This window comes from Erinaceus europaeus, chromosome 5 (genome assembly GCF_950295315.1).
Source record: "Erinaceus europaeus chromosome 5, mEriEur2.1, whole genome shotgun sequence".
NCBI lineage: Eukaryota > Metazoa > Chordata > Mammalia > Eulipotyphla > Erinaceidae > Erinaceus > Erinaceus europaeus.
Genome location: NC_080166.1, coordinates 18,973,929 through 18,993,271, shown reverse-complemented (window position 1 = coordinate 18,993,271; position 19,343 = coordinate 18,973,929). Strand labels below are relative to the sequence as shown.

At 48.7% G+C, this 19,343-nt stretch overlaps 1 protein-coding gene and 1 long non-coding RNA gene across 4 annotated transcripts in view; both read left to right on the top strand.

Annotated features, from left to right (window-relative positions):
• The window catches only part of LOC132538593 (uncharacterized), a 71,323-nt gene that overhangs the window by 15,791 nt on the left and 36,189 nt on the right, over positions 1 to 19,343 (top strand). The window lies entirely within an intron of this gene.
• MARCHF6 (membrane associated ring-CH-type finger 6) overlaps positions 1 to 19,343 on the top strand; it is a 59,151-nt gene that overhangs the window by 5,124 nt on the left and 34,684 nt on the right. For all 3 annotated transcript variants that reach the window (XM_060191177.1, XM_060191176.1, XM_060191175.1), the window contains exons 2-5: positions 12,049 to 12,145; positions 12,846 to 12,919; positions 15,026 to 15,169; positions 18,361 to 18,433. In XM_060191177.1, the coding sequence (XP_060047160.1) occupies positions 12,049 to 12,145; positions 12,846 to 12,919; positions 15,026 to 15,169; positions 18,361 to 18,433 (388 nt within the window). The remainder of the gene's footprint in view (positions 1 to 12,048; positions 12,146 to 12,845; positions 12,920 to 15,025; positions 15,170 to 18,360; positions 18,434 to 19,343) is intronic.

The following is a 19,343-nucleotide window of genomic DNA, read 5'->3' as shown; positions in this document are numbered from 1 at the left end:
CAAGGGAAAACTGTTAGTCCAGATCATTGTTTCAAATGCTGTCGTAGTGAGCCCCAGACACAAGGAGCTCACATTCAGGCAGCAGAGTAGAGGAGAGAACGAGAAGAAACATCCTGGCTGATTTAACCCAGAGTAGTGGCAGGTGGGGTGACAGAGGAGGTTAAAGCGATGGGTTTCTGGTGGAGTTTCCTCAGCCGTGACTGGGAAGAGCTAAGTTCCGTTGTGGACATTGTATTCCTTTTTGCTTTTTGTAGTCACCAGGATGTCACTGTTCCCTCAGTGGTGATTTATCTAGACAGACAGGGAGAGAGGGGGAGATGCAGCTTGGAAGCTTCCTCCGGAGTGCAGGGACTGAACTGAGGGCAGAACACTAGCCAGGTGAGCTGTGTTGCTGGGCCAGGGAGGATTATCTGGAGGGGCTTCCTTCCCTAGCTCTACCACAACAGTGGAGATAACAGAAACGGCTTTTTCCACTTCAGAGCCTGGAAGTTTGAGGAGGAGATTGTCAGCAGGTTGATTACTTTCTGAGGTTTCTCTCCTTGGCTGCAGGCTATTTATCATCTGCTTCCTGTTGTGTCCTCACTCTTTTGCATCCTGCTCTCTTCTTTCCGCAGAGGTGCTGGACTGACTAGGTTGAGTTAGGCTCTACCTTCATACTCTCAACTATTTTTTTTTTAATTTTTATATTTATTTTCCCTTTTGTTGCCCTTGTTGTTTTTCATTGTTGTAGTTATTATTGTCGTTATTGATGTCATCGTTGTTAGATAGGACAGAGAGAAATCGAGAGAGGAGGGGAAGACAGAGGGAGAGAAAGACATACACCTGCAGACCTGCTTCACCACCTGTGAAGGGACTCCCCCCTGCAGGTGGAGAGCCGGGGGCTCGAACCGGAATCCTTTCACCGGTCCTTGCACTTTGCGCCACGTGCGCTTAAGCCACTGCGCTACTACCCGACTCCCCGTACTCTCAACTTTTAACCTAATTACATACTTGGAGTCATTCTGAGGTGGACTTGGGCTCAGACTTCTGTAGGGTGGCTATTGGGTGAAGGTGTGTGAGGAGGCTTGGAGGCTTGGAAGCCTTTTCTGTATACTTAATTTCCTTTCTTTCCCTTCCTTACTCCTTTTTTAAAAAATGTTCTTTTATTATCTTTATTTATTTATTGGATAGAGATAGCCAGAGATTGAGAGGAAGGGGGAGATAGAAAAGAAGAGACAGCGAGAGACCTGCAGCCCTACTTCACCACTCACAAAGCTTTCCCCTTGCAGGTGGGGACTGGGGGCTGAACCCAGGTTTTTGCACACTGTAACATGAACACTCAACCAGCTGTGCCACCTGGCCCCCTTCCTCTCTTTTTTTTTTCCTTCCTTCCTTCCTTTCTTTTTACAAACTGTACTTCCCATATTCTCAGATCTGGCAAACTTTAGAGGCACCTTTGTGGAATGCAGCCATTTGGAGACCACTGGTCCCGAGGTTGCTTTACATTCTTAGAAATGAGACAAATTATGTGCTTGCTGTATTGAGAGTGAAAGCAGAACTTCACGCCCAGCACTCTTTTATTTTTAGTGAGGCTCAGGGAACAGACCCAGGGCCTTGCGGTTACTGCTGAACCACCTCTCTGGCCCAGTTTTAATTCTGTATTGGGGGTGTGGATGGGGAAGAGAGAGACATCATAGCACCACTCCACCAGCCTTGGAGTCTGCTCCTGCTGTCCATGGGGTGCTCGTGTACAGTGGGAGTGAGGGGTTGAACCCAGGGCCCTAGTGTGGTAAGGCATGCACTTGGCCTGACTGATCAGCATGTCAGCAAAAAACATTTATTTTATTCCATGTGTATTTGTGGTTAGTATGTTGCAAGATTGTGAGATTACAGTGTATAGTTCCACACCACACCCGTGTTCCCCTCCCTCCGCCAGGGTAACCACCTAGCCCTCACAGTCTTAGACAGTTTACTTGCCTTTTTTCCCCAAGTTTGTGTGTTACCAGTTGTCTAGATTCTGTGTGAGTGAAACCATCCAGTAGTTGGCTTTCATTTCTTATTTTGCCAAGCACCACCACCTCCAGTTCTATCCATTTTGTCCCAAAGAACACAATATCCAAGGGATCTTGGAGCCTCAGGCGTGAAAGTCTCTTGTATAACCATTATGCTGTCTACGCCCACCCCCATGCCAAAACTTCTTTAGCCAGTCATCTGCTGATGGACATTTAGGCTGTGTCCACTCTGGCTGTTGTGAATATTGCAGCTGTGAACACAAGGCAGCATGTGTCTCTTCAGATTAGAGTTTGCATGCCCTTTGGTTGGCTACATGTCAGAGAGTGGTATTGCTGAGTCATAAGGTAATTCCATTATTGTGGAAGGCCTACTCTGGGCTCACTCTCTTTTTCTCTGTCTCTCTTTCTGAAAATGTTGACCCAGAGTAGTGAAACCCTGGTTGATAACAAAACAAATATTTTTCAGTTATATGAAAACAAGTTCAGTTTTATTATTACCTCTTGGGTTTTGTATTATCTGTGTATTGGATAAAGACAGCCAGAAATCAAGAGGGTAGGAGGAGACAGAGACTCCTGCAGCCCTGCTTCACTACGCCACCCTCGAAGCTCTTCCCCAGCAGGTGGGTGAACTCAGGCCCTTGCACACTGACCTGTGCTCAACCAGATGTGACAGCACCTGGTCCTTAAGAAGTTCAGTTGTTAAAATGGCTTCTGTTGGGTAGACACTGCATTTAAGAATATGTGCGCAGGCTTCTCAGGGTTTTCTGCTACCGGCATGTGCAGGTCAGTCCTATAGTGAGGCACTTCACCCCACTGAGATGACTGAAATCAAAAGGGACAGGCGATCATGGCATGGAGAAGCTAGAGGCCTTTTCCATTGCTAAGGAAATGTAAAATAGCACGGCTAGTTTTATCAGTTCCTCAAAAAAAATTTTTTTTTGTTTGTTTAACTTTAGAGCTTTATTGAGTAATGGTTTACAGTATAGTCTTTTTAAAATTTCTTTATTAGGGAATTAATGGTTTGCAGTCAACAGTAACATATGATAGTTTGTGCATGTGTAACATTTCTCAGTTTGCCACATTTCCATTCAACCCCACTGGGTCCTCAGCCATCATGTTCTAGGACCTGAACCCATCCCCACACCCAGAGTCTTCACTTGGTGCAATACAGTTTTGACTTTTTTTAAAGAACATTTTATCGGGGGAAGGCTGTTGGTTTATAGGACAGTGGTTGACACATGGGTACAGTTTCTCGTCTCCCCACAACAGGTGTCTGCAAAACACTCTCACCTCCAGCTTAGGTGATCCCCACCCTCTCCACCTCTGCCTTTCCCTCCTGCCCCAGAGTCCTTTGTTTTGGTGCAGTACACCACATTCAGTCCAAGTTTCACTTTGTTTCCCTTTCCTTTCCTTTTTTTTTTTTTAAACTACTTTTTTTAACTACTGTCTACTGTGTTACCTCCTAGGCTACATACTTCATTATTTAAATTTAAAAAAAATATTTATTTATTCCCTTTTGTTGCATTGTTGTTGTCGTTGTTGGATAGGACAGAGAGAAATGGAGAGAGGAGGGGAAGATAGAGAGGGGGAGAGAAAGATAGACACCTGCAGACTTGCTTCACTGCCTGTGAAGCGACTCCCCTGCAGGTGGGGAGCCGGGGGCTCGAACCAGGATTCTTAGCCGGTCCTTGAGCTTTGCTCCACCTGTGCTTAACCCGCTGCACTACTGCTTGACTCCCTCTTTCCTGGTTTTTTTTAAGTTCTGTCTATAGTGGATATCATCCAGTATTGGTCCTTCCTACTTCATATAGCACGATTCCTTCAGGTTCCTCCCAAGATGGGGCAAAGGCGATGGCTTCATCATTTTTAACAAGTGTGTGTGTATTTATGTGTGTTCACACCACATCTTTCTTTTTTAATTTTGCCTCCAGGGTTATTGCTGGGACTTGGCGCCTGCACTATGAATCCTGGAAGCTTTTTTTTTTTTTTCCTTTTTTTGTCTTTGTGGTTGTTATTATTGTCGTTGTTGTTGGATAGGACAGAGAGAAATCGAGAGAGGAAGGGAAGACAGAGAGGAAGAGAGAAAGATAGACAGACACCTGCAGACCTGCTTTATCACTTGTAAAGCAACCCCCTGCAGGTGGAGAGCTGGGGGCTCGAACCGGGATCCTTACGCTGGTCCTTGCGCTTTGCGCTATGTGCACTTAATCCTCGGTGCCACCACTCGGCCCCCTCACCACAGCTTTCTTAGCCACTCTTGTCGTTGGACATCTGGGTTGCTTCCACGTTTGGGCTCCTACACACTGTGCATCAGTAAACATTATATAGAGATCGCCCTGGCTAGGTGTTACAGTTTTCTTTGGATACACTCTCAAGAGAGAAATTTCTGGGTCATTGGGTAGGTGCATTGCTAGTGAGCTGAGAATTCTCAAGGCAGGATTCCACAGGCACTGAACCAGTTGACATTCTCCACAGCCTCCAACACTCGATTTTACTGTCGTTTCCGAAGTGTGACATTCTTACTGGTGTAAAGTGCTGTCTCACTGCTGCCTGTATTTGCATCTCTCTGGTCACCAGTGCCTTAAGTTTAACTTAACCACATGACTCATCAGTCCCATTGGCACTGGTAAAAACTGCCAAACCCTGGTCTGTGGTCCCCTTTGTTTTTGTTTTGTCCTGTTTCCCAGGTCCCTGCTAAGTGCCCAAGAATATAGAACGTGTAAACTCACAAGCAGTAGGGACACCCCCAGGTCCATCACTGGGAGGAGGAGTAAGCTACATGTGGAGGCTTATTTGGCAGGACAGAGGAATAAGGCGCTAGTCCATACATGACAGCTTGGATAAGCCACATAAACATCTTGCTAAGCAACAGAAACCAGTCATGAAAGACCCTAGTTCCCAGGATCCAGTCTGTGAAGTGTTTACATGAGGCAAAATCTCCATGGGAAGTAAGCCAGTGAGTGGGGGGGCTGAGGTGGGTGTGACTGGACAGTCTCTGTGGGGATGCGGACATGAGAAATAGTCGGCTGCTCGCCAGAACCACAAGTCCAGAGTGATGTTTGGACTGCAAAGCACATAAATAATACTCCAGAGAACTTCATTTACTCAGTCCCAAACTTACAGCAGGCCCCCTGTCCATCGCCAGTTGTATAAATAATGAAATCCCACCCCTGCGGTGGAGTACCGTTAGGCCCTGAAATGCTGACAAAGCATGAATCTCAGATTATCCTCGGTGAAAGAAGCCAGGCAGTATAAAAAGTATGTTCCATTTATGCAAACCCCCAGAAATGCAGATTACCCCATAGTAATAGAACGCATCTGGGCAGGGGAGACAGCATACTGGTCGTGCAAGGGGTCTCGGGTGCCGCCCCCTATAAGCCAGAGCTGGGGCAGGGACCTGGGAAACAAAGCAAAACAAAGTAGAATGTAGACCAGTGGTTGCCTAGGAGGGTGGAGGGACTGACTCGTGGTGTATTCTTTATCTCCACTGTAGTGAGTGTTTACCAGTCAAGCTTCATGGAGTCCTTCCTACCCGTGCTTAAAAAGTTAGTCCCTACTGCTTTGTCTCTTGCTTGTGGATAGTGTGTCAGGTGTGATGATCAGTCGGCAGCTGCTAGACCCTTGGGGTACGCAGACCTTCCAGGGGGTCGACACATTCAGTTCCATGAAAGCTGGTGTCATTGACATCACTGCCTGTGCCACCTTGGAGTCTTCAGGTTGTGGGGAAGCTGCGGCATTTACTGGGGAGCCCCCTTTTCTTTTTCTTTTGTCTCCAGGGTCATTGTTGGGGCTCGGTCCCTGCACTACAAATCCACTGCTCCTAGAGGCCATTTTGTCTCCCTTTTTGTTGCCCTTGTTGTTATTGTTATTGCTATTGTTGGATAGGACAGAGAGAAATCAAGAGGGGAGGGGAACACAGAGGGGGAGAGAAAGATAAGACACCTGCAGACCTGCTTCGCCTGTGTAGCCACCCGTCTGCAGGTGGGAAGCGGGGGTCTTGAACCAGGCAGGATCTTTCCGCTGGTCCTTGTGCTTTGCACTGTGTGCACCAAACCCAGTGTGCTAACCCCTGGCCCCCGGAAGTCACCTTTTCTAAAGTGCTGCCTCCTGCTTGTTTTATTTGGCATCTGGGCTTACCTCTGTCTCTTCCTTCTCTTTTCTTTTAGTATAAAACACCTGTTAGATATCCACATCTGTCTGAGTAGCTGTTTATCATTCCCCCCAGTAGTAAAAATGCTGTTTCATAAGCACAAAGGAGAGAGACGCAGCTAGCTGGAGGTGGAGTGAGAACTTGAGCTGAGTCTGGAGTTCAGCCCACATGCCCTGTGGTTTTCAGCTCCCCTTGGTTGTTCTTCTTTTAATATATATTTTGCTTATTATTTTAATGTGAGAGGAACAAAGAAAGACGAGCACATAGATCAGAGCCCTGCTCAGCTCTGGCGGGGGCTGGGGCTGGAGCTGGTGCTGGGGATTGAACCTGAGACCTGGAAGCCTCAGCCATGAAAGTCTTTTTGCAGAAGCATCATGCTGTCTCCCCAGCACAACTTGGTTCTTTGGATTTTCTGCCTTTGCAATCTGGCTGTAGTGTGGAGGCTGAAGACTTGGCAGCAGTTTAACCCTAGAGCCCACCACACCGGAGCTTCCCTCAAGTGGTTGGGGCCGGGCTTGAACCTGGGCTGTACACATGGCAAAGCAGCACACTGTCCAGCTCAGCTGTTTCATCCGAGTTGACATTTTTGAGTTAATGGCTTCCATTAACCAGCTGTTGGCACAAGGGTACAGTTTCTATCTCCCTGGGGTAGGGTCTGCAGAACGCTGCCACCCCCAGCTTAGGCCTCTTCTACTGTCACACACCAGGATGCACACCATTTTATATAGATGCACTTCCGTCTGAGAAGTGTCTGCTATCCAGCAGTTCAGTGTGTGTGTGTAACTAGAAAGTTTAGAAAAAGGGGGGAAGCAAAGCTAACCAAATCATCTAGCCAGTTACAAGAGTTACTTTTTGTTTGTTTGTTTTGTTACCACTGGGGCTTCTGGTGAGTTGGGGCTGAGCTCACATCTGGGCCGTGTACATGGCAGGATAGGCACCTTCCTGGGTGAGCTGCCTTGCCAGCTGGCCATCATTAATATGTGTTAGTTTTCGTCCCTGTATTATGATATCCTGGTGTTTTCACCTAGCTGGAAGTACATGGCGTGTCCCTTTCTGTTTCTGCTTTACTAACATGCAGTTTTCATGTTGATACCTGTATTTGTTATCTTTTAAAAAATTTTTTAAACTTTATTTTCCCTTTTGTTGCCCTTGTTTTTTATTGTTGTTGCAATTACTATTGTTGTGACTGATGTTGTCATTGTTAGATAGGACAGAGAGAAATGGAGAGGGGAGGGGGAGACAGAGGGGGAGAGAAAGACACCTGCAGATCTGCTTCACCATCAGTGGAGCGACTTCCCCTGCAGGTGGGGTGCTGGGGTCTCAAACCGGGATCCTTCCGCTGGTCCTTGCACTTTGCGCCACCTGCACTTAACCTGCTGCGCTACCACCCGACTCCCACCTTTGACTGTTTCTAAGCAGTGTTGTGGTCATAGCAAGCAACCAGCATTGGCTCTGCTCTGCACTGAGCTCGATGACATTCCCTGTGCAGCCTGCCGAGAGTCCACTTACCCCACCACTGGTCAGCTCTGTTTTCAGCAAGGAGCCCAGGGTGCACCTTTGGGGACTTTGCTCTTGACTGTAGTCTTTTAAAGAAGCTTGGTTCATTAATGAGAAAGTGAAGGGGAGAGAACCGAAGCCTCACTCAAGCACACGCCTTGCTTGAACTTGGGGCCTGGTAGCCTCGAGTCCTCCCCACCCCCTCCTTTGTATTCTGGACTGTTCTGTTGCAGTTTGGGGTGTTAGGATTGATCCTCGTATGCAGGCCGGGCTTTTGGTTCAGTGTTTGTGTTTTGGTGTTCTTTTTCTTCCTTTGAAATGAAGCTGCTAAGACCTTTAAAAAAAATAGGTCAGTCTTAGTCACTAACCACTCCCAACTAACCTGCTGTGCCACTGCCTGGTGCCTTTTTTTCCTTTTTATATTGAGGAATTGAGGGTGGAGTGGTGAGAGAGAAGGGAGGACAGCTTACATGCCACCTGTGAAGCTTTCCCCCAGCAGGTGGGCACTAGGGGTTATTTTAAAGCCACATCTGTAAACACTACAAGAGATAATAACCTCCTTAACGGTGCCGAATCACAGCGCCATGATAAAATTTATTGGCTTTATTCTCCACAATTGAAAGTGAGTGTCAGAATTACTGCTAACGCCGTGATGAACTGTATCTGTCTAGGGTTTTGTTGCAATTCCTTCTGTCCTAGAAGGCAGCTTGCTAGGGGGGTGACATCACTTACTGCCTTATAGTCTGAAGCAGTGCTGTGGTTCAACTTCACAGACACAGGTCTGTTTGCTTGATTGTGGCTTACGGGCTGCTTGCTTTACATGTGGATATACTTTGGCTTCTAAACAGGCTGGCCGGGGAGCCGGGCGGTAACGCAGTGGGTTAAGCGCAGGTGGCGCTAAGCGCAAGGACCGGCATGAGGATCCCGGTTCGAGCCCCCGGCTCCCCACCTGCAGGGGAGTCGCTTCACAGGCGGTGAAGCAGATCTGCAGGTGTCTGTCTTTCTCTCCTCCTCTCTGTCTTCCCCTCCTCTCTCCATTTCTCTTTGTCCTATCCAACAACGACGACATCAACTACAACAACAATAAAAAGACAACAAGGGCAACAAAAGGGAAGATAAATAAATAAAATTACAAAAAAAAAATTAAGATAAATAAATAAATAAACAGGCTGGCCCAGAGGCAAATAATGTTTCTCTTCCTTTCTTCTGATAAGATCAGGAGGGGCGGGAGTTGGGCTGTAGCTCAGCGGGTTAAGCGCAGGTGGCGCAAAGCACAAGGTTGGCATAAGGATCCCAGTTCGAGCCCCCGGCTCCCCACCTGCAGGGGAGTCGCTTCACAGGCGGTGAAGCAGGTCTGCAGGTGTCTATCTTTCTCTGCCCCTCTCTGTCTTCCCCTCCTCTCTCCATTTCTCTCTGTCCTATCTAACAATGACAACATCAATAACAATAATAACTACAACAACAATGAAAAACAACAAGGACAAAAGAGAAAATAAATAAATAAAATATTAAAAAAAAAAAAGATCAGGAGGGGCGGGAGTCAGGTGGTAGGTAGCGCAGCGGGTTAAGCGCAAGGACCAAGCGGAAGGATCCTGGTTTGAGCCCCGGCTTCCCACCTTCAGGGGAGTAGCTTCACAGGCGGTCTGCAGGTGTCTTTCTCTTCCCCCCTGTCTCCCCTTCCTCCATTTCTCTCTGTTCTATCCAACAATGACGACATCAATAACAACAACAATAACTACAACAATAAAACAACGCAACAAAAAGGAATAAATAAATATTAAAAAAGAAGATCAGGAGGGATTTGTGAAGCCCTTGTAAATAATGAAACTATTTTGAGAGCGGCTTCACAGTTTGGCCGTGGGAAAGTGCATAGTTGGTGTTCTGTGTTTGCGTGCGCATACATGACCCACCACTGTGGTGAGTCTCTGGCATTTTTGTTTTCAGGGTCCTTTTGCACTCTTAGGGCCATATTGACTCAAAAGGAGTTTTGCCTATGTGAAAATAAGTAGTTGGAGATTGAAGTACTTCACCTCACACACCCATTACATGTATGTATGTCAGCTTTCTGTTGAGTGGCCATGTGTTGGGGGAGGTAGCATGCAGGTTATGCGCAGACTTTGATGCTGGGGCTGAGTGGCTATAGCCCCCTGTTGGATAGTATGCCAGCTCCCCCTGGCTTCTGCTTAACCATATGCCTATATAGGGATAGATTTAATCCCATTCAAAGCTTTGGTCTATTTACATAAATCACTTTTACATTTACATAAAGCACTCCAGGGCATTGGTGGTTCAGTGATAGGATTCTCGCCTGCTCTGCCCCCTCCTTGTCACACTCTGATTTTCACCAGTCACTTTTCTCTCCACCCTCTCTATGTCACATCCTGTTTCCACCCTACTTGGCAAGTATATATAAAGACAGCATTGTGAGTTTTAGGGTACCTTGAGTTTAGTTTAGCTCGTCTTAGATTGTGCTGCATCCTGCATGAATAAAGAGATACTGCTTACAGCTCAACCATGAGTCCCTGGTCGTCTGTTACCCGCCCGTGAAGCCAGCCCGGCGAAAACAACATAGCCCGTCGAAAACAACAGCCCCCCTGCCCCTCGTATCCCGTATCCCACAGCTCAGTGTTGGTGACAAGGGAATCTGTTTTCTGTTCACAGATCTGTGAGGCGTCTGGTGATGCATTCAGCAAGTCGCCTCTAGGTCTCAGGGAAGCCCCTCTGCTTGCTGGCAGGCAAAGGAGACATTGTGCTTGTGGGGGGTTGCTGGCAGGAAGAGCTCTGGCCCTGCCCACGTGACTCTGCGTCCAGTGCTCACAGGGTGCTGGTACTGGGTGTGGGTCCCCCGGGAGGATGGCCCCCCCAAGCCCTGTGGCCCAGCCCTCCCCGTGTGCTATGCTCCCCTCGAGGGGGTTGCGGTCCCAGGCCCCCCCAACTCTCTTCCCATTTCCCTGGGGCCATCTTGGGAGAGTGGGGAGAGGTGGCAGTTCCTGAGGTGAGGGACCAGCTGGTAGTGCTGCCCCCTTCTCTCTTGTCCCAGGGGGTTGCCCCTCAGCACAGGCCCCTGGATGTCCTCCCCATGTCTTCCTTCCAGGCTGTACCAGCTGGGCTGCCCCACCCTCCATGCCCACTGGAGACCCAGTTTCATGGGGAGCCTGGCGGTGCCCCCCTGCTTCCCTCTGAGCCTCACCCCTCCTGCGGACCCCCATCAAGGCTGGCACTCTGCCACCGTGGCCTCCACCTCCCACCTGCCTGTGCCCACCCTGCCACCTGCTGGCGCCCTGGGGTGCTGGCTGTCTTTCCCGGCGACCCTGCAGGGCAGCAGCAAGGTGCAGAATCCGGGGTCGGTGTGGGATGGGGGACAGCTGCCCGTCCTGGGAGGGCCTGGGGGTGGGGGCACCCTGCAGGGGAGCCAGGCTGGGTGGGCAGGGCAGGGGAGGCGCCGGGCGCGGTCGCCAGGATACAGGGTTCTGTTGTGTTTGGAATGTGTTGGTGGGGGCCGAGGGCCTGAGCTGGCCGAATGTTGTCGTTCATCAGGGAGGATGGTGAGGTGGCACCGAGGGTGGGTCTGCTGGACTCCCTTGGGTGCTGCAGGGCCTTTCCAACTCGGCTGGGCACGGGCAGGTGTGGGCATGGCCGGGAGACTGGCATGGTGGCTACACCCTGGAGCTCACTGTCTATCGGCCTGAGATCCAGGGGCCCCTAGGTTCCATGCCCAGAGACTGTGCTCACACCTGGTAGGGAGCAGGGCACCCGATTTCACCAGCTGGGCATGGGGTCTTTCCCACTCCAGTCAGCTGTTCTGACTGCCCCCGGCAGGCCACACACAGCCTCAAGGCCTGGGGTGTTCTTTCCCCAGGTGAAATGAGTGTGCAGGCTTGGTCTTCGGGCCCTCTCTCCAGCTCTCCTGGGAGACGGTGCTGTAGCCAGCCTCTCGACTTGATGTCTGTTAGCCCTCACCTGTGACTTTGTACATTCCATGAAGACAGGACATCGGGCTTTCACGAAGCCTGTGAGGAGGACACTGACCTGACTATTTCTGTTTTGTGTTAGTTTATTGGGAAAAGTGTCGTTTTTGATACCAGTCTGATCTTCTATAAGGAACTTTCTTAGTTTAGACATTCGACCGCCTGCTCTAGTCACTCAGCTTAGTTCTTGTGCTGCTGATTGTGCTGCCAAGGGGTGCGTTCTGGTTTTTTGTCTTCTCCGGGGCTGTGGATTGATTCTTTCAGATAGAGACACAGGTTCCAGAGCAGGGAGGCTCCTCCCTGCCACCCCCTTCCCCCCCGGGTGGGGAGACCCCTAGGGGCTCAGAGCTAGAGATCCATTCTTGGTGACTGTGCTGCTTCAGGTATACATGGTAAGAAGGTTCTGACCAAAGCTCTGTGGCTTTTTCTTCTCCATGAACAGACATATGCAGGGTGTGTCGGTCGGAAGGCACCCCCGAGAAGCCTCTCTACCACCCGTGCGTCTGCACTGGCAGTATTAAGTTCATCCACCAGGAGTGGTGAGTCCCGGCCTTGTCCTCTGTCAACAAGGGGGGTGGGGCGGGCAGGGGGTTCTCCCTGGACTGTCTTTGGGAGCAGTCGTTTAACTCTTTGTCCTTGTGTCCCCTGCCTGGCATGTTGGTGGATTATCTCCCAGATACCCACGAGGATCAGCTCATCCCTGTCATGGAACACTTCTTTTGTTCACTGGAAGGGTTATGGTTTTCTGATTTTTCACTCGGCATGAGAAAAGCCTGCACTGACGAAGCGCTTTGGGCTGGGCAGTGCTCATTGCTTTTGTCCACCTGAGCTCAGCTCATTGTATTCCCTTGGTGGTGAGGAGGAGGAGGAAGGTGCAGCCTTTGCGGAGAAGCTGAGTGATGTGTCTTAGTCACACAACCTCTTAGCGACAGTACCGGCTCTGAGACCCGGCGTTAGGACTGATTGGAGAACCTCTCAGATCTGCTTAGCGCGAAGAGGTTGCAGTTTCAGTGACTTGAACTGTCTTAACAGTAGAAGCACGTATTCTTTTAGTTTTTCTCTGTTGCAGCTCTTACTCTTAGAAGGCACCAGTTATAAAAAGTTGACAGTACTCTAAATTTGAAATTGTCAGGATTGTAAAAGCTCTGATACATAAGGACTTCATAAAAGAGAACGTAGGTTTCTAGTGAAACTTTGGTTTCTTTGTTACTCACACTACCTTTTTAATGTATTTTGCAGCTTAGTTCAGTGGCTGAAGCACAGTCGAAAAGAATACTGTGAATTATGCAAGCACAGATTTGCTTTCACACCAAGTAAGTTCTTCAGACATCTACCCTGGACCTTCTGCATGGTTTAAAGCAGCATTTTCAACTTAATTTGCCAGGTGTGCGTGCGTGCATGTCCGTCTCTGTGTGTTTGTGCATGTGTGTGCGTATTGCACGTCTTTTCATGGTGACTTTTTGTGGGACTTCATGGTTTCAGGTGCATTTTATTAACCTCAGACCTCAGCCAGCAGAGTAACTCAAGGCTCCTTGTCTTAGATAAGTAGACTGGCAAATCACCTAGAACTCGAAGTGTGGTTTTCATCCCGCATTTTAAGTTTTGAAGCGCTTGGAGCTGCTGCATCAGATGCTGTAATTAAGTTCATTTTACCTCATTTTTGTGCGATGACTATAAATGATTGAGATCATCACGTCTCCATGCTTGAGTTTGCCGCAAAAATGCCAGTTCTGTCATGTTGCGGGTTTTTGCCAGGCAAAAAGGCTTTAGCTTACAGTGTATGGAAGTGTCAGGCCGAGGCAGTGACTACCTCCCCCCAGTCTGTTCACGCGCGCTTACCCAAGCCTCTTGAACCTGCACTCGGTGAGAGCTGTGTATGTGCATTGTAGTCTTCATTTGGTAGTCGTATACTGTTTTTGGGGTTTTCCTCAAAAACTATCTTCCTGTTGTGTTGATGTTCTTGTACACTGAATATACTCTTAAAATAAGCAGCCTTTGTGGGCGTGTTGTACAAGTGTATGCTGTGGATGGTTCCGTTGTTGAGTATAACTGAACGGTTCTGGAATAGTGCCCTCGTCAGTGTGGACCAGTGACTGCTCATTTACTGTCTCTGCTCCAGGCTGACCCCTCCCACTCCTCCCCCACTGCAGTTTCCCTCAGTTTCCTCAGTTTCTGTCAGTTTCCCTGGACTCTCATCTGAGTCCTGCTCACGGGGAAGCAGACACACTGTCCACATGAACTTCTTGTGGGCCCAGGTCCTTGACTTGAATGCTGTGCACATTCTGTTTCCTTGCCTTGGCCTTGCTGTGTGAAGAAGCATTTGTTCCTGAGTTACTGGTTGTGAGTGGTTTTCTCCGGGACCATTTAAGAGGAAACTTTCTTTGTTTTTTTCAACTTTTTTTTTATTGTTGTAGTTACTATTGTTATTATTATATTATTATTATTATTGTTATTGTTACTATTGTTAATTATTGTTATGTCACTGTTGCTGAATAGGACAGAGAGAAATGGAGAGAGGAGGGGAAGACAGAGAGGGGGAGAGAAAGATAGACACCTGCAGACCTGCTTCACCGCCTGTGAAGCGACCCCCCTGCAGGTGGGGAGCCGGGGGCTCGAACTGGAGAGAGGAGGGGAAGACAGAGGGGGAGAGAAAGATAGACACCTGCAGACCTGTTTCACCGCCTGTGAAGCGACCCCCCTGCAGGTGGGGAGCCGGGGGCTCGAACTGGGATCTTTACGCCAGTCCTTGAGCCTTGCACCACCTGCGCTTAACCTGCTGCAGTACTGCCTGACTCCCAAGAGGAAACTTTCTAAAACTAGGCAAAGGGTAAATTCCACCTGGTGTGCTGATGACCACCAGTGGGTGGTTGCTCCCGTGTGAAATACTGTTTTAAATTACTTTACTTGGAAAGTAATTACCTACTAGACAGCTGCTGTCACATGAGCACAGCTTCTTACCTCCCCAAGGACATGTCTGCAGCTCTCCCGCCGCCTCTTAAGACCTCCCTAGAGGACATGTGCCTTTTGAGAATTGTGCCTCGGCCTTGCCTTGGGGTCTTGGTGACGTGCCACCAGCATCACCTTGTGGTCCTCTTTATCTGACCTTTTAGATGTTGGCAGCGCAGTCGCACCGTTGAAAGCTGAAGTGTGTACAGTTAGCTTGACTTTGTGCGTGACTGTGAGTTAAGGGTGGAGCTTCTCGTTTCTGCTCAGCGGTCTTTTCTGTTGACTCCTACTTTTCATTTTAATTTGTTCCTGTGAGTGTGCTGTCACTGTAACTGTCTGATTAAGGTTTTGAGTGGGAAACTGAGTGCAGTAATACGTGTTGATAGTTAAGATAGGTCTGCATTCCTATTTATCGTTTATGAGTGAAGCTGATGTTAACTCTTGAAATTGTGTGTCTTTCTTTCCTCTTACAGTTTATTCCCCAGATATGCCTTCACGGCTTCCAATCCAAGACATATTTGCTGGACTGGTTACAAGTATTGGCACTGCAATACGATACTGGTTTCATTATACACTTGTGGCCTTTGCATGGTTGGGAGTTGTTCCTCTTACAGCATGTGAGTATTCATTTTTCTAAAGCTGGAGTTACTTCAACATGGCATGGTACTTAATATCACAAAACTGTATTGTATATCATTTATATATAACTGGTATCTAATTGTCAGTATTCTGATGTCATTTATTAGGAAAGTCTCACTTGGAAAATACTATTCACCTGAATTAAAAGTTACTTTATTTTTTTACCAGACCACTGCTCAGCTCTGGTTTATGGTGGAGCAGGGCATTTAACCAGGATGTTGGCGCCTCACTCATGAGAGTCTCTTTGCAGAACCCTTATACTGTCTCTCGTAAGAGAGACTAAGGTGAAGGAATCTGATATAATTTTTTTTATTATTTCTTTATTGGGGAATTAATGTTTTACATTCAGCAGTAAATACAATAGTTTGTACATGCATAACATTCCCCAGTTTCCCATTTAACAATACAACCCCCACTATGTCATTTATCATCCTTCATGGACCTGTATTCTCCCCACCCACCCACCCACCCCAGAGTCTTTTACTTTGGTGCGATATGCCAATTACATTTTCAGGTTCTACTTGTGTTTTCTTTTCTGATCTTGTTTTTCAACTTCTGCCTGAGAGTGAGATCATCCCATATTCAGGAATCTGATATAATTTTTCAAACTAAAGTCTTCCATCCATAATATTTTTTTTAAGAGAGAAGATAGAGTGCATGGTTTTATTTTGGTAGATTCGGTGAGTTGGGAATTTGCGAGAAAAGTGAATTAGGGAGAGAGGTGTGAGCTACAAAGAAAAAGAAACAAGCGCTTCTTGTCGCTGAGTTGCCATTGATGTTCAGTGACTTTTAGTGGAGCAAGTGTAGGTCTTAATGTGGCGGAGCTGGTGAGAGGCGAGGAGACCTGAGTTCTTGGTTCCTCGGTGGGCAGATGGTCAGGGCTGTGGGTGGAGCCAGTCCTGACAGGAGCAGGCAACACATTGCTTTTAACTGGTCATCTGCTAGTCGTCAGTGTGGCTGCTGCTTCTCTCTGACTCCTGTGGCTTCACTTAGTGGAGAAAAGGAGGTCAGAAGCAACAGATCTGTGAAAGTCTGAAATTGGCCGCACTGAGCACAACAGTGGTGGGTTCCTGCCGAGCGCAAGCACCGGGGACAGGCTAGAGAGGGCTTTCTGGGAAGCTGGAAATGCTGGCTTGCACGACAGCTCATTGGGTCTGTACAGGAACAGAAATGTACCCAGACACGCAGGTAAGATGTATGTGAATTTTGCCTCAAAAGTAATAAAACAATAAAGTAACTGCTAGAAGAGAAGAAGTAGGCTGGCCTCTGGGATTGGAATTGGAAGAAAGAAGTAAAATGAGGAAACTAACAAAGACGGAAGGCAGAGAGGAGGAGAGTGGGGACTCGAAAAAGATTGTGTCACACAGGATGGGTTTCTCCACTGTGGACGTGAGCTGGGCCACTCGGGTGTGGGGATATGCTCACTAGTGCGAGCCGAGTGTGGGAGTGATGTGCCCAGCCTGACGGACGCCAGCTGGAAACACTCATGTGGAGCACTGCGTTCCTCGCCCGCGAAAGGCAGCTTTCACTAAGACACACAACCTGCTGTAGGCCAGCAATGGGAGCCTCAGACACGGAGATGTTGGCTGCCGCCCTGGTGGGCAACAGCAGCTCAGATGGGAATGCACCCCTCTCACTAGGTTGAGGCTATCTGGGTGCTCTGCTATCTTTTCAGAGCTCTATTCACTTGAGAGAGAGAGAGAGGGAGAGAGACACCACAGGAACATCACACTGGCACATAGGATGCTGGGGCTCCAACTCAGAACTTGAGACTTGATTGTCAGGTGTTTTTTTCCACTGTGCCACTTCCTGTCTCCCACAAATAAATAAATAAATAAATAAATAAATATATATATGCTTCTTTTCTTTTTTAACCAGGGTACTGCTTGGTTCTGGCTTATGGTGGTGTCCAGGATTCTTTTTTTTTATTTTTATTTTATTTATTTATCCCCTTTTGTTGCCCTTGTTTAATTGTTGTAGTTATTATTGTTGCCATTGTTGTTGGATAGGACAGAGAGAAATAGAGGAGGGGGAAGACAGAGAGGAGGAGAGAAAGACAGACACCTGCAGACCTGCTTCACCGCCTGTGAAGTGACTCCCCTGCAGGTGGGGAGCTGGGGCTCGAACCGGGATCCTTATGCCGGTCCTTGCACTTTGTGCCACCTGCGCTTAACCCACTGTGCTACTGCCCGACTCCCGGTGTCCAGGATTGAACTTTGACTTTCTTGAGCCTCCAGCATGAAAGTTCTCTGTATAACTGTTGTGCTTTCTCTCCAGCCCTGATTACTTAATTAAAAAAAAATTAAATACCTAGCACTGGGCAGGAGGAAGAGCTTCATTTGTGAATTTGCCTTCTTGTGTGCATACATTTGGTTTGCGGTCACTTTTACTGTTTATTACTCTGTTTATTACATCTCTCTCTGTGTGTGTGTGTGTGTGTGTGTGTGTGTGTGTGTGTGTGTGTGTGTGTGTGGTCATTCGGGTACAGAAACTCCTTCCCTGCTTTTGCATTTTTCTGAAGGCCGTTGTAGGCCCTGGGGTCTCTGGAACGAGGCTGCAGTCTGAACTGACACCCAGTGTGGGCTTGGAAGCAGATGGTTGCTTTCCCCTGGGCCACCATTTCTGTGCCTGCTGTTTCTGATCTTGACTTTTCTGACAGAGGAGAGGATGGCTCTGCATTTACCCACTTTTCCTTCCATGGTCAGATGGAAAGTTTTCTTTGAGGGTCCTTGAACCTGCATATCTATACTGGTGGCTTAGTCGGTAATGGCATTGATGCATGCGTGCTACCGAAAATCCCCGGTGATGCCAACAGTGTTCCTTCTACTTCCAACTGCAGCCCTTTATCTTCACAAACAAACGCCATGAGTTTTAGAATCCCAGGTTTATGAGAATCCCCAACATTTCAACTTTGGAAATCTTCTAGACCCCCCTCCCCTTCCTTTTCAGACTTGTTAAATGTCAGTAATAGCTGTGCAGGTCTCCCTGAAGAGAAGTGTTCAGGTCTTAGACCCCATTGTGGGACAGTCTTTGTTGTCACCATTCTTTGTGTCTGATCACTTAACGTTTTGAGACTCCAGCTTCCCTAGGCCAGCTGCAGCCCTTCCCTGACTCTTCAGGCGATGGGGCTGGTGAAGAGAGTTGTGACCGTCTTGCCTTGTTTTGCCAGGCCGAATCTACAAGTGCTTGTTTACTGGCTCCGTGAGCTCACTTCTGACACTGCCATTGGACATGCTGTCCACGTGAGTATGGGCCCCGTGGCCTCTGGTGGGCTCCTCTCCTCCTGCCCCCTTCACTCCTGCCATGGTGTGAAAAGCCTTTCCACTCTGAGGGTGGACTTTGTACCTGGTGTCCCAGCAGCTCTGAGTATAAATGATGCCTTAAAGCACAGCTGCCTGAAGGCGCGGAGGCGGAGGGGCGTGTCTCCCGCCCAGGTTCAGGTCCCAGTGCTGCGGGTGTGTGTGTGTGTGGGGGGGGGGGCTAGAGGTGCTGTGAATGATCAACCACATTAAGAACAGTGAACCAGTGGAGCCGGGGAGTTGTTTGCTAGACCTCCTTTGTCAGTGCCAGGCTGACCTGAGGTCTGTGACCTGCGTCAGCAGAGGCAGAGAACAAGGTAAGCCTTGAGAGCATGGCGGTGAGCCATGGCAAAGGCAGAGCGCAGGGGAGAGGCTGGCAGTCCAGTGCTCTGAACCCCAGAGAAACTGGACTGTGCCCATCTGAAGTTGGGGAGGAACTGAAAACTAGGACAGTTCAGTTATCATAAATGTCTGATCTGCTGGGGCCAGCTAGAGCTCACAACTTAGGTCCTGGTTCCAGACCTGAGACTCCATGGAGGTGGAACTGTAGCACCTGCCTCCCTCCCTCCCTCCCTCCCTCCCTCCCTCCCTCCCTCCCCCCCCCTCCCCCTCCCCCCTTTCCCTCTCCTTCTCTGTCTCAAAAGCAGAATGAAAGTCCTGACTGGGGGAGGTCCCTTGGCAGTGGTGTTGGGCCCCCAAGTTGGTTCTCAAGTGCTCCATGCCTTTGTAGAAACACCTGCCTTCTGAGTGGCAGACCTCGGCCGTCCTGCTGACCTGGCTGTCACACTCCTCCTGTGCTCTTCTCCTGCTCTCCCTGGTCCCCTCACCTCGGGCCTCTCTGATTGGCGGTTGC